Genomic DNA, 13,822 nt, shown 5'->3' with positions numbered 1-13,822 from the left:
TAACCACTGGGCCACCAGGGAAGTCCCAGATCACCTCATTTTTAAAGGAGGAAAAGCAGAGTCATGAATTCTCCTGCTGGCTGCTGTTACACCCCGTCCATTGAATAGCTACTTTGGGACACCACTGTTTTAGCTTCATGCCCAAGAGGAAGGAACCACATAGGAGTCTTACTCGTGAACCTTGATGAGGATCCAAGACTGTCAGTGGTTCTTCAGAGCCACTGCTGACTCCTGGGTGTGCAGACACTGCCGTAACTGGCACTGGGGATCGCTTGGTCATGAGAAACTGCTCTACCTAGAACTTTTTAACATGATCATTGTAAGGATACAGAGGCATCTCATGGAAGCATGACCAGGCTTCTCGGGCTGGCACTGGAAATGGAATATTGTGGGGACCACAGTCGAGAGCATCTTTGCTCCGGATCTCCCTCGGACCTCTAGTTCCTTCTGTCCCTCTGTCCCTCCACAAGCTGTGTCCTTGCCCTCCTTCTCAGTGACCCCCTTACTCTCTTCCCACACAGCCCCTTATGGCTGACCTCTATGAAGGCTGCCTCTATGAATGAAGATCAAACTTTTGTGCTTGCAAACCCCCTAGAACAAGTTTGAGAAGTGATGTACCACCTCACACATTTGTATGTTGACATGCAAAATGTTTCAGAATTTTTCATCACAAGTTTAAATAGATGCCAAGAATGCAATGTCCAGCATATTATCAATTTTGTCACTTTAATAAGCTAGCCAGTAGAACCGAAATACAGTTCCACGGCCATTTGTTTCCCAGGAGCATTCATTTACAAAGCACATGAGTAAGCTTTTTTTTTTAATAGACTATTTTTTTAATATAAATTAACTAATTTATTTTTGGCTGTGTTGGGTCTTCGTTGCTGCACGCAGGCTTTCTCTAATTGTGGCGAGCGGGGGCTACTCTTGGTTGCGGTGCGCGGGCTTCTCATTGCGGTGGCTTCTCTTGTTGCGGAGCATGGGCTCTAGGCACGTGGACTTCAGTAGTTGTGGCATGTGGGCTCACTAGTTGTGGCTCACGTGCTGTAGAGCGCAGGCTCAGTAGTTGGGGCGCATGGGCTTAGTTGCTCCGCAGCATGTGGGATCTTCCTGCACCAGGGCTCGAACCCGTGTCCCCTGCATTGGCAGGCGGATTCTTAACCACTGTGCCATGAGAGAAGTCCAAATAATAGACTATTTTTAAGAGCAGTTTTAGGTTCACAGTGTAGGGGAGTAGAAATACCTGGGGTTAGGGGCAGAGTAGGGACCCTCTAAAGCATGGTGTCAGGACAGGGACCCTTTTGCCCAGGTGGTCCCGCCTCTTTGTAGTAAAGTAGGTTGGGGCAGTAGAACCTTACTGTCCTAATTAAAGCAACTTTGTTGACGAAGCAGCTGAGTTTCTCCTACATTCTCAGTCTGGTTGGCGTTAGGAAAGTCCCTCTTCCCAGTTGACTGTAATCACAGGGTGGTCTGCTCATCATAAAAGAGTGCCAGATGTTCAAATGAACAAATGAAACTCAGCCGTAACCCAAAGAGTTTTCTTTTCCCAGCTGCGCTGACATACAGCTCCCACTGTGCAAAGACCCGTGTGGGCCCGAAACCAAAAGAGATGCGTGAGGCCTGAGGTCTGTGTCTGGACAGGCAGACAAACCTTGGTGTTAACATTAGCTGTTCTTCTTGCTAGGAGCCCGAAGAATCTCTTTTCCTGAGAAGGTATTGGGAAAACAAATTAATGTAAGGTCGCCTGCTTGCTGTATTGCTGTTCATTTCTTTTAGTAATATCTTTTATGTTTCTGACTTCAAAATTAATATCAGTTTATTGGAAGAAAAACTGAAAAGTAGAAGAAAGGAAAGTTAAATCATCCACATTCCCACACTCCAACAATCATCACTATTGATATTTCAGGCAATTTTCATTCCACCATTTGTTGTTTCTTAACCAAAATTTGGTGGTGGTGATGGTTTATTTGGTTGCACGAGTGAGGAGCAGAGAGAGAACCACAATGTCACACTTCCCCTCGGGTGTAGAAGGGTACCAGCCACTGTGGGAGAAAATGACCTCACGGCGTCCCCCCTCTTTTCCCACCTCCCTGTCCTGCCAAGGTTCCTCTCTGGCCATCTGGGACCAGGCCCAGCTGGAAGGAAAATCATACAGGCATCACATTTACGGCCTCCAGGAGAGGCTTCTATTTTAAAAGAAAGTCTGCTCTTGACTTCAGTGCCCCAGAGCCCCTGACCAACCAGTGTGGGCATGTGTATCAGTCAGGGCTGGAGACATGAACACAACCTCAGAATCCCAGTGGCTTAGAGTAGCAGGTATTTCCTCTGTCTGAGGCCTGCCGGTCATCGGGTCCTCTGTCCATGGCTCCAGAATGCGAGTCAGATCCAGGGAGTTCCACGTGCCTTTCATTGTCCTCGGACCAGCAGCCACCTTGACACACTCTCCTCCTGGTGAAGGGCGAGCGTGCCAGAGAATGAGTGGAAACATGCAACGCCGCCTCTCAGGTCCTCTGCTCAGATGGAGGCACTGTCCCTTCCACCCACGTTCTGTTGGCCGAAGCAAGTCACGTGGCCAGACCCAGCGTAAGGGGGCAAGGAAATGAGCTCCGGCCGTTCTGGGGGGAGGCACTGCACAGTCATCACTAGGTGGCGGGCGTTGGTGAATTCTGACACAGGGCGGAAGAGAGGAATTGGGAGTGATGGTCAGGTCTTCGTCAGGTGTACCCCAGCTCTAGCCAGGCTGCTTGTTCACGGGTGCTCCAAAGACACCCAATATTTATTTTAAATTGAAGTATAGTTAATTTATAGTGTTGTGTTAGTTTCAAGTGTACAGCAAAGTGATTCAGTTATACGTACATATGTACATATATTCTTTTTCAGATTATTTTCTATTATAGGTTATTATAAGATATTGAGTAGAGTTCCCTGTGCCATACAGTAGGTCCTTGTTGTTTACCTATTTTATATGTAGTTCTGTGTGTATGTTAATCCCAGACTACTACTTTATCTGTCCCCCTCAGCCTCGCTATCCCCTTTAGTAACCATAAGTTTGTTTTCTATGTCTGTGAGTCTATTTCTGTTTTGTAGGTAAGTTCATTTGTATCCTTTTCTTTAGATTCCACAAATAAGTGACACCATATGATATTTGCCTTTCTCTGTCTGACTTACTTCACTTAATATGATCATCTCTAGGTCCATCCATGTTGCTGCAAATGGCATTATTTCATTCTTTTGATGGCTGAGTAGTATTCCATTGTATAAATATATACCACATCTTTATCCATTCATCTGTCGATGGACATTTAGGTTGCTTCAAAGAGCCCCAATATTTATCTAACTATGGGCCTTTTTACATGCTTTTCCTCCTGCCCTGAACGCTCTCTTTATTCCTTTTTCCCTTTCTGAATATGAACATCTTTCAAGGCAAAGTTCCAGCTTTGACCTCCTCTGTAAGTCTTCCTTAGTCATCTCGGTTCACAGTGAGTTCTTCCTCTCTGAAAACCTATAGAACTTAGCTCATTTTGCATTTATGCAGTGTCTTATATGGTTCCCCCATCTACAGATATATAGCCATCTACTTATATTTTTCTTTTCAGTGTGATAGAAAGATTCTTAAGAACAGTGATATTTTATATGCAAAGGGTACGCACAAATATTTACTCATGGATTGATAAGTGTTTGTTTGATTTACTCTTTATTCCAGAAAGGTGATATTAAAAATGTAACGTATTTGCTGTTTCTGTCCTATCCTGCTGCTCTCAAATCTTACATTTTCAGAAGCTGTGAGAAAAAGAGGCAGGCTGTAACTGAAAGTCTCATTTCCCATTTTAAAGTTCCCTTATTGTTCCGCTCAGATTGTCCCCAACAAATAGTTAACTTTTGAATTCTGCTGCTTGCTGCAGAGCACTCCAAATTCTCACCCAAGAGCAATCCGTCCTTTCTAAGGACTGCCCTGTGTGATCTCCAGCTTGGATTTTCTTTGTGCTTTTTGCATTTTCATTAAAACAAAAACACAATATAGCACTATCACTTGGAAGGGGAAAAAAAGCTATTCAGAAGCCAAAAAAGTGAGAGGGGTCTCAAAGAAGACACGGCTACGTCCTGACCCTTCATGATAACCTCATAAAATGAGACCCTTCATGTTTAGAAAGGCTCTTCCCTTATCTGTCCTGCAGAGGGCGACACGTGCCCTCCTTTTCCCAGGTGATGATGAAACGCACATGCCCTGGAGTCTCCCTCACGGTCTCTGTCCATTCTTTCAACTCATACAGGCTCACACTTTTTCCAGGGCCCTAAAGCAGTGTGCTTGCTCGGAGCACACTCTGCATTCACTCTCAACTAGGTCATCACTTTTTGTTTGTTTGTTTTTGGCAAAATACACATAACATAGAATTTACCATTTTAACCACTTTTAAGTGTGCAGTTCAGTGGTATTAAGTCGATCCACACTGTCATACTGGGTTCTCTCCTATGGTGTTTAGAGCATTTTAATGCTGAGAAAAGTCATGAAAACCTCAAAGCTCTGGCACTAATTGTCCTTGGGCAAATCACTTAATCCTTCTGTTTCCTTATCTGTGAAATAGCAATCGCACCTACATTGTGGGGTTCCTGTGAGGATGAAATGACAAGCATACCTGTAAGGCCTCAGTGTAGCGTTCTGGCACGTGGCATATGTTACATATTACATTAGTCACCGTCCTCAAGCCAAACGTAAAATTAGAATCGTTTCCAAACCCTATAGAGTAATCACACTAATTCACACTATGCTGTCCTTTCAAATAACACGTAAAAGTTTCTTTAAAAACATATTAAGGGGCTTCCCTGGTGGTGCAGTGGTTGGGAGTCTGCCTGCCAATGCAGGGGACACGGGTTCGAGCCCTGGTCTGGGAGGATCCCACATGCCGCGGAGCAGCTGGGCCCGTGAGCCACAAGTGCTGAGCCTGCGCGTCTGGAGCCTGTGCTCCGCAACGGGAGAGGCCGCGACAGTGAGAGGCCCGCGCACCGCGATGAAGAGTGGCCCCCGCTCGTCGCAACTGGAGAAAGCCCTCGCACAGAAACGAAGACCCAACACAGCCATAAATAAATAAATAAATAAATAAATTTATAAAAAAAAAATATATATTAAAAGATAATTCAATAAGAATTATGGAAGGAGTTGTACTTGATTTATTTCCTCTATTTAAGTTAGCAAGTTGCCATTGTTATGCATTCTATTTCTAGGAGATCTCCTAATTCTGCAAATTTTATTTGCCTGCGGTTTGCTTCCTCTCTGTCCAATACACTCTGTTCTCAAACTTCAGTGTAAGTAAAAATCATCCAGGAAGTGTGTTGGAGTGTGGATTCCCAGGCCCCCTGAGATTCCAGTTCCGTAGGTTGGGAGCCCAGGAACATGCATTTTGTGGAGCATCAAGGTGGTCTGGGGATCACACTTGGAGAAACACTCCCATCGTGTCAATAAACATTTGTGTTTAGACTCAGGAGGGTCCTTAATTTAGTCACTATGCACCATGAGTATATGTTCTAGTTTTAAATTTTATTTATTTAGTTGTTTATTTATTTTTGGCTGTGTTGGGTCTTCGTTTCTGTGCGAGGGCTTTCTCCAGTTGCGACAAGCGGGGGCCACTCTTCATCACGGTGCGCGGGCCTCTCACTATCGCGGCCTCTCTTGTTGCGGAGCACAGGCTCCAGATGCGCAGGCTCAGTAATTGGGGCTCATGGGCCCAGTCGCTCCACAGCATGTGGAATCTTCCCAGACCAGGGCTCGAACCCATGTTCCCTGCATTGGCAGGCAGATTCCCAACCACTGCGCCACCAGGGAAACCCCTGTTCTAGTTTTAATACATTTTTTTCAGGCACTATTTTACGAACTCTACGTTTCCACATAAAAGTGCTAAATACTTTGACTGTGGCAGTGGTCACGCCTGACACAATCCACAAACAGATGTTCTAAGGAGATAATCACGGGAGAGGGCAAGGGTCCTGCTTCCCTGAGTCAGGAGCTGCCGGAATTAGAGTAGGTTTAGTCTCTCTGCCCTTGAACTTCACTGACCTTCAGTTTCAGGGGTAGTGTGGTGTGGTGGTAAGGGCACACACATCATACACACTCAGCCCCTGGTGTTGATTCAGGGTGCAGTGCCCTAGCTATTTAACCTTGCTGAGCCTCAGTTTCCTAACCTGTGAAATGGGGGTACTGTCACTTACCTCACAGCCTTGCTGTTAGGATTGGGGGTGATGTTTGCAAAGCGCCTGGCTGAAGATCTGGCACATAATAGGTACTCCCTCAAAATCGTGAGTGCTTCTAAACTGTGGTCTTTCTTTCCTTTGCTAAGCTGGTTCTCTTTCCAGAAATGCCCTTTCTGCTTCTCTCTGTCCTTAGAAGTAGCCAAGGAGCAAACTTTATGTTGTGATTGACCCACATGGATTTTAAAAATTAAAATTAGTTGCCAAAGCTTATAAAAATCCAGATTTCATGCTTCTCTGGATAAGCCAGAATCTCTAGTCCTCAAGGCCTTGGGATCCTACATGGTGATCAAAGGCCTGGGACATGGGACTCTACCTTCCTCTGGTTCTGGGCTCTTCCAAGGGTACTGGGGTCTCCCAGCTTCCAGCATTTGACTCATGTTCTAGACCATGGAATTTAACAATTAAATGACGTTGTATCCTTTGCTAGTGGTCTCTCTCTTTGCTTGTTTCTTCATTGAATGTGCACTCTGGGAGGAAGGGAAGGTGTTACTTCTGGCCAATGGGGCAGTGGTCAGCGCTCAGCAAGTCCCTCCATAAGCACTTGATTGACAGAGACCATACACCGTGGTCGACAGTTTACTTCCTCCAGGTATGTCTCCTCTCTCCAGCAAGACCGCAAATTCTGTGCAGTGGCTACCATGGTAATGAACACTTACTGATCTGATCTTTTACTATTTTATTTAGAATTTTTACTTGGATAACAAAGGAAAAAAAGAAAACAAGGAAACAAATGAGAAAATGAATGCAAAGAACAAGGAGTCCTTGCTTGAGGTATGTTTAATTTTGTAGAGTAGAAGAAAAGAGAGTTAACTGTATTTTTAAATGATTTGCTTCTCAGAACAATGGGCGATTCTGAGACACACTGAAATTTTAACTTGGGGTTTTAAAATCAAATTATTACTAAATTATAGCTATTTAGACAATTAAACTGGTTCTTGGAGTCAGTTGTTAAAAAGTTTTGCTTTAGACAATATATTTTACTCTTCATGAAGTTGGATTGGTAATTCTTGACTAAAAGACATGAATCCACATAAAACTCATCTCTGACCATATATTTCATTGCTAATGTGCTCCACAGAAGTCAGGCATGACTTCTTTGCAGTGAATTCTAAGGCGCCCTTCCAGCAGCCAGGTGTGGTAGAAAGTATGAGATTGCAGTTAGGAGATCTGATCCGAGTTTGGCTCTGCCTGTTGAAGTTCATGTGTTATTGGGCAAGTCCAAGAACCTTGGTTTCCTATATCCTATTGAATTATTACAAAGGCTTAGGGAGGCAATGGAAGCACAGTGTGTAAAGTACAGTACACATGTCTGGATTATCACTACAGGGCTGTGTTCCAGAAGTTCATTTGACGGTTGATTTTCTGAAACTTATTAGAGTTTTCACATAGCAACTTTGCTCAAAATCGAGGCTCTGTTCCCCGCCTCTAATGCAGATGCATGCCAGATCACAGGTCACAAATGGGCATGGGAGCCCCAGACAGATTTTTGTTGTCCCCGACGACATGTTGACCTTTTCTTGAGTTAGGAGATTTGGGGCTTCTCTTGAAAACTCAGAAGACCTGTTGACACCTTGGCCCACATTCCCACCTGGAGCCAATTCACTGATGCTGAAGGGCACCCTCTCCCAGGCACCAAGGCCTGCCCAGATCCCTGCACAGGGTTGTAGCCCTGCCGGCTCTCCCAGCCCTGTTCCCAATGGAGCAGGCCCTACAACCTTGCTGCCACACACTCCCAAGGTCCTGGAGAAATGCTACAAGTTTTGGTTCCTGGGACCAAGAACCTAGTGGGTATTTCCCGTAGAGGCCAACGTTGGGAGTGGGGACATTCTTTCTGCATTTATCAGAGTCTCCAGGTTGAGTTGAGGGAGATAAAGCACCAGGCATCCCCAGCAGCAGGGAGATTCAGGTTCTGAGCGTCCCCAGCAGTGATGGACACAGACAGACATGGAAGGGGAGTGAGCAGTTTCCTGACACAGCCCTTGGCTGTTAATCAGTGCTTATTGCAGCAGCAGCTGTCTGTAAATCAAGGACTGGTTATGCCTTGATTTATACAATTGCCTGAATAGGTCTTGTTGGAAGACTTCAGCAGTTTTTCAAAAGCCAGATGGGAAAGAAAATACAAAGCATGTTATGCTGTGAAAAATCAGCATTATCATGCTTTCAAATTTGGACCCCCAAATCTGCTTGAATTTAAGAGATCGTTGAAGGGCTCTCGCGTCCCCACGCACGCCTGGGCGCCTCGGAGCCCCTGTGGTCAGGCCCCAGCCCTAGGTCTCCCGCCATGCGCGAGGCCAGATGTGGAGGCACAGCCTGGAAAACCGGGACAAGAAGCGTTTTGTGCCATATCGCTGCTGCTTATGTGCGGAGACAGAGCAGACCTCCTGGGGAATGAAATCAACGCGTGAGCCTCTATGGAGACCCCAAATTTAAAGCAGGGCCTGAAAAACTTGGCTGATGAGTTTGCCAAACTTCAGGATTATCGACAAGCAGAGGCTGAAAGACTTGAAGCTGAAGTAGTCGAACCTTTGCAAGCTTATGGAAGTGGAAGGGAGCAGGACCCTGTGGTCTGTGCCCCCCCATGTCCTCAGCCTGCCTTTTGTCTGTGGAAAAACTTTAGCCAAAGAATAAGCTTAATCCGAGAAGTGAGAAAATGCAGAAACAAAGGAAAACAGTCAAAGGAGACCAAATAATAATAGTTTAGTCATTAAGCAAAGTCAAGGACCTTTGGTTCCTCCTCAAGGGCTGTAGATCACATTCTGAGCCACATCCTGTGAGCTATCTAGTAGGTACTGAAAACCCCACCAGGTGGAAGAAGTTAACTACATGATGACCAGACTGTAGCCATGACATGAGCTGCCACAATTCCGAGAATTGGCCTCAAAGAAATGGAAACAAACCCACCCTGGAACTCAAGATTAACTGTACCTAAAACAATCAACATGACGCTGATCAGACCACCGATGATCAATGTCAAGATGACAGTCAGAGCCGTCTGTGCTGCTTCTGCATGTAGCCCCCTCCCTCCACCTATAAAAGCTCTTGCCCTCTGACTGTCAGTGGGGGGAGTCGGCCTTTGGATAGGCGTCTGCCCTCCCCACCAGTTGCCGGCATCCAAAATAAAGCAAACTTTCCTTTCCACCAGCCTGGCCTCTTTAATGACTTTTGAGCAGCAAGAAGCTGGACCCCACTTTCGGTTACAGAACCATTGTAAAAATGAAATGAGATGACCTCAAAGCAACATTAACAGCAAAGAATTGAGGAGCTAAACAGTTAACTCAGGAAGAACACGTCAGAGAAACCCATCTGATCGACATGTTATTTCACAGGCAGAAACTGAATTACACGGACTTCCCTGGTGGCACAGTGGTTAAGAATCCACCTGCCACTGCAGGGGACATGGGTTCAAGCCCTGGTGCGGGAAGATCCCACATACTGCAGAGCAACGAAGCCCGTGCACCACAACTACTGAACCTGCACTCTAGAGCCCACGAGCCACAACGACTGAGCCCGCATGCCACAACTACTGAGCCCATGTGCTACAACTACTGAAGCCCGCACGCCTAGAGCCTGTGCTCCGCAACAAGAGAAGCCACCACAGTGAGAAGCCCACACACCGCAACAGAGGGTAGTCCCCCTCGCCGCAACAAGAGAAACCCCGCGCATAGCAACGAAGACCCTATGCAGCCAAACATAATTAATTAATTAATTAATTTTTAAAAAAGAAGCCGAATTACAAAGAGCTACAATGGATGCTACTCGAACAACTCGTCATCTGGAGGAAACTACTGACAATTTTGAAAAGCAGAAAACAAAGAATATAAAGACTATATTTTCAGAATTTATCACTATCGAAATGTTATTTCACAGCAAAGCTTTAGACGTCTCCACTACTACCTACCAAAATACACAAAAGATTGATGAAGAAGATTTAGAGGTTTTCTGAAATTCTCTGTATCCACCAGATTATTCATCCCATTTAGATATCATAAGAGCAAATTCAAAGTCACGTCTTCAGAGATCAGTGTCAGCTAAGTGTGTATCTGGAACAGGACAGGTATCCACCTGTTGACTAAGAAAGGATCAACAAGCAGAAGATGATGATGAAGAGGATGAAGACTTAGATGTTACAAAAGAAGAAAATGAAATTTCTTAAGTAAACTTTGCATTTCCATTTTCATCTTAAATGACTTGGAATCCAGAATTACTAAAACTGTAAAACTTTATACTGGCTTGATACGTTAAACCTCAAAATGAAATCCTACTGGAAATGGATAAATTATTAAAGGAAATTTATGCTGACCAAAAAAAAAAGAGAGAGAGAGAGAGATTATTGACAAGGCAACTAATACCAGCTAAACTGGGGGAAACTGGGAAAGATATGAACAAAGATGTCACCCAGCTCCACTACACATACATTTACTTGAAGGATGCAAAATTAAGTTTATTCTGCTTTTATGAGACTGAATGAAAGGAGGTTGAGAGTTATAAAAAACCAAAGCCAAAAATAAGTTTGAGTGTTTGAACTGAAAGATAGAATAATATGTAATTTTATTGCACTGCTTTTAAAAGAAATTTATTAAGAATTATGTAATTCTATGCATGTTTTGATTTTTAAACATCTGCACCTAGAAAATGTACTTTGTCACTATCCTTTTCTGATACTACAGTATTAATAATTGTCTTCTTTCTTCTTTGATAAGAAACTATCCCCCAAAAAGGAAATCTTGCCATTTTTGACAACATGGATGGAACTTGAGTGCTAAGTGAAATAAGTCAGACAGAGAAAGACAAATAACTGTATGTCTCATCTATGTGTGGAACCAAAAAAAAAAAAACCTGAAATCATAGATACACAGAACAGATTTGTGGTTGCCAGAGGCGGGGGTAGGGATGCATGAAATGGCTAAAGGGGGTCAAGAGGTACAAACTTCCAGTTATAAAATAAGTAAGTCCTGGGGATGTAATGTACGGCATGGTGACTATAGCTAACAATACTGTATTGTATATTTGAAAGTTGGTAAAAGAGTAGATCTTAAAAGTTCTCATCATAAGAAAAAAAAAATGTGTAACTGCGTGAGGTGATAGATGTTAACTACACTTATGATGGTGATCATTTTGCAATATATACATACATCAGATCATTAGGTTGTATACCGAAAACTAATACATATTCTATATCAATTGTACCTCAATGTAAAAGAAAAGAAAATTATGCCAAAAAAAAAATTAATGTACAAATATTTTATGTATAGAATTGTATATTTTAATTTTTCCATTTACTAGCAGTGAAATAGTAATTTTTTCACTTACAGGTACAGGAATAAGTTTTCTATTTATCAACTTATAGTAACAGAAATAGACTTTATGTAATGCTTACTTTTATAATATACCAAGATCGTACTCACAACCTTCCTTATGAAGTTGGGGCTGTCGTTACTCTGATTTTGCAAGTAAAGGCACCGAGGTTGAGCCACTTGCTCAGGGTCACAGAGCCAAGTGGTCAAGAAGCCTGGAAGTCTAACTCAGGAGCTGAGACTCAACCACCATGTTCTTCCTGTCTTTTGGCAAATGGTATGCAGTGTCAATATATGCATTCAATCAAAGCTGTCGACAAAACGATTTTTAGCTTGAAGGCTAGTTGGCCACAGTTTTGTTTAAATGTGAACAAAATATGTGTTTTATCTTTCATGGGTTTTATATCGTTGGAATCTCAATTTCAGGAGAGTTTCTGTGGAACATCCGTCATTGTGCCAGAACTAGAGGGAGCTCTTTATTTGAAAGAAGATGGGAAGAAATCCTGGAAAAGGCGCTATTTTCTTTTACGAGCCTCTGGAATTTATTATGTCCCCAAAGGAAAGACTAAGGTCAGAAAAAAAAAATATGCTTTTGCAAAAAGGCATTTCATGAAAGTGAAAGTAAAGAAATCCTCAGGTGGTAATTTAAATACATTCTACTTTGCTGTGAGATTCTTGTTACTACAATGTTTATACAGATATATATCCTATTAGGACAGAATTACAGAAATCCTGAATCTTTCCACTGTTCTCTCTTGAAGGTGAAGAGTTTTATCTACTTTAAAGTCAGGTTTCAGAAATTATGACTGAAGCGCTTTTCTAGAAATTAATTTGTTTCTTTACATATCGATCTTTGAGGACTTTTTTCCCCCTTTTTACTCTATTGTTCTGTAGTCATTACAGTAAAACTTCTTTTATCTGGAATCATAGTGGTATTAGAAGTCTTGATAGATTTTAATTTAGATTTTAGCTTTTATAACTTGAATATTTAAATTGTTCTCTGAAGTGTATTATATGCATTTCCCTGCCTAATTTAGCAGAGTATCTTAGATATCATTTCACTTCTACTTGGTGATTTAGGATTATTGCCTCAAATCTACAAGCACATAGTAAATTTGTCTTCTTTGAAATGTAATTTTAACTCTCATTCTAACTCTTAGCTTTTTCTAAGACCTTTCTTAGAGGATGGCCATTTCCATCTTTTGCTCACCTTTGCAAAGTTGTAGGCTGTCTCTCTTTCTATATCTGGAGTAAGCCAAAGCATCTTGCCTTCACTGCCGAATCCAGCGCACCCCTCAACGGCATATTTTCAAATTGCAGGCTGCTTCTAATAAGGTTTGACCCACATCCCTTGCAGGTGAAGTCATAGTGACTATCCAGGGCTACTCCCACTAGTTAGAAGACTGTTATCTCTGTGGAATGCAGGAGAGCATTATGGGAAATTCTTGGTCCAGAGCAGCTACCACTCCTATTTTGTCTCATACTTAGAATTCATACTTTTCCCATCTGTGCTATCTTCATTCCAGTCCCAAACGTGGGGGGCATAACAGTTGACCCACAAATTATTTGTTTTATTTTAGAGATGTTATGTCTTTGGCATTTACATATAAGTGAGACATATAAGCCTATCAAAAACAACACACTTAGGGACAAAAATTAGAAGCATTCACATTGGAGTTGGACAGGCATCCTTTCTGTCTCTGCTCCCATTAACACTGATGGAGGAACTAGCCAGGAAGTCAGGAAAAAGAATAACAAGTATAATTACTGGAAAAGAAGAGTCAAAACTCTCTTTATTCACAGTCGACATGATTGTCTACCAGACAATATAAGACACTCAACTGAAAAACTTAAGAGTTTGGTCCCAATGGACCAAATAAACTTACCAAATAAGAAATTGTTTTCCTTTATATAAACAATATGCAAATTAAATACGCTGCAAAAGATTCCATGCATTGCAAGAACAAAAAAATACAAAATACCTGACAATAAACTTAACAAGAAAGGTTCAAGATCTTATATGGCATAAAATAGAAAATGTAATAAAGGAAATGAGTTAGAACTGAATAAACAGAAATGTACAATGTTGCTAGATGAAAAGATATTAATTCTCCCCCCAATTTTTCTATATATTCAATTCCAAGAAAAAAATTTCAATAGGATTCTTTTTACTTGAAGTTCGAAAACTGATTCTAAAATTCATCAGAAAGAGATGCAGTTCCAAAATAGACACACACACAAATTATAAAGAACATTATGGTAGAACCCCTCCTCCCAAATGTCAA

General features: G+C 42.5%; 1 protein-coding gene and 1 pseudogene across 3 annotated transcripts in view; both read left to right on the top strand.

Moving 5' to 3' along the window:
* Positions 1-13,822, top strand: part of APBB1IP (amyloid beta precursor protein binding family B member 1 interacting protein) — a 101,164-nt gene that overhangs the window by 65,489 nt on the left and 21,853 nt on the right. For all 3 annotated transcript variants that reach the window (XM_068538509.1, XM_068538513.1, XM_068538504.1), the window contains 2 exons: positions 6,928-7,014; positions 11,964-12,107. In XM_068538509.1, the coding sequence (XP_068394610.1) occupies positions 6,928-7,014; positions 11,964-12,107 (231 nt within the window). The remainder of the gene's footprint in view (positions 1-6,927; positions 7,015-11,963; positions 12,108-13,822) is intronic.
* LOC137768081 (CBY1-interacting BAR domain-containing protein 1-like) lies at positions 8,172-10,396 on the top strand (annotated as a pseudogene).

This window comes from Eschrichtius robustus, chromosome 1 (genome assembly GCF_028021215.1).
Source record: "Eschrichtius robustus isolate mEscRob2 chromosome 1, mEscRob2.pri, whole genome shotgun sequence".
Taxonomy (NCBI): domain Eukaryota; kingdom Metazoa; phylum Chordata; class Mammalia; order Artiodactyla; family Eschrichtiidae; genus Eschrichtius; species Eschrichtius robustus.
Note: the sequence above shows the minus strand (reverse complement) of the source record. Positions and strands in the feature narration are given on the sequence as shown.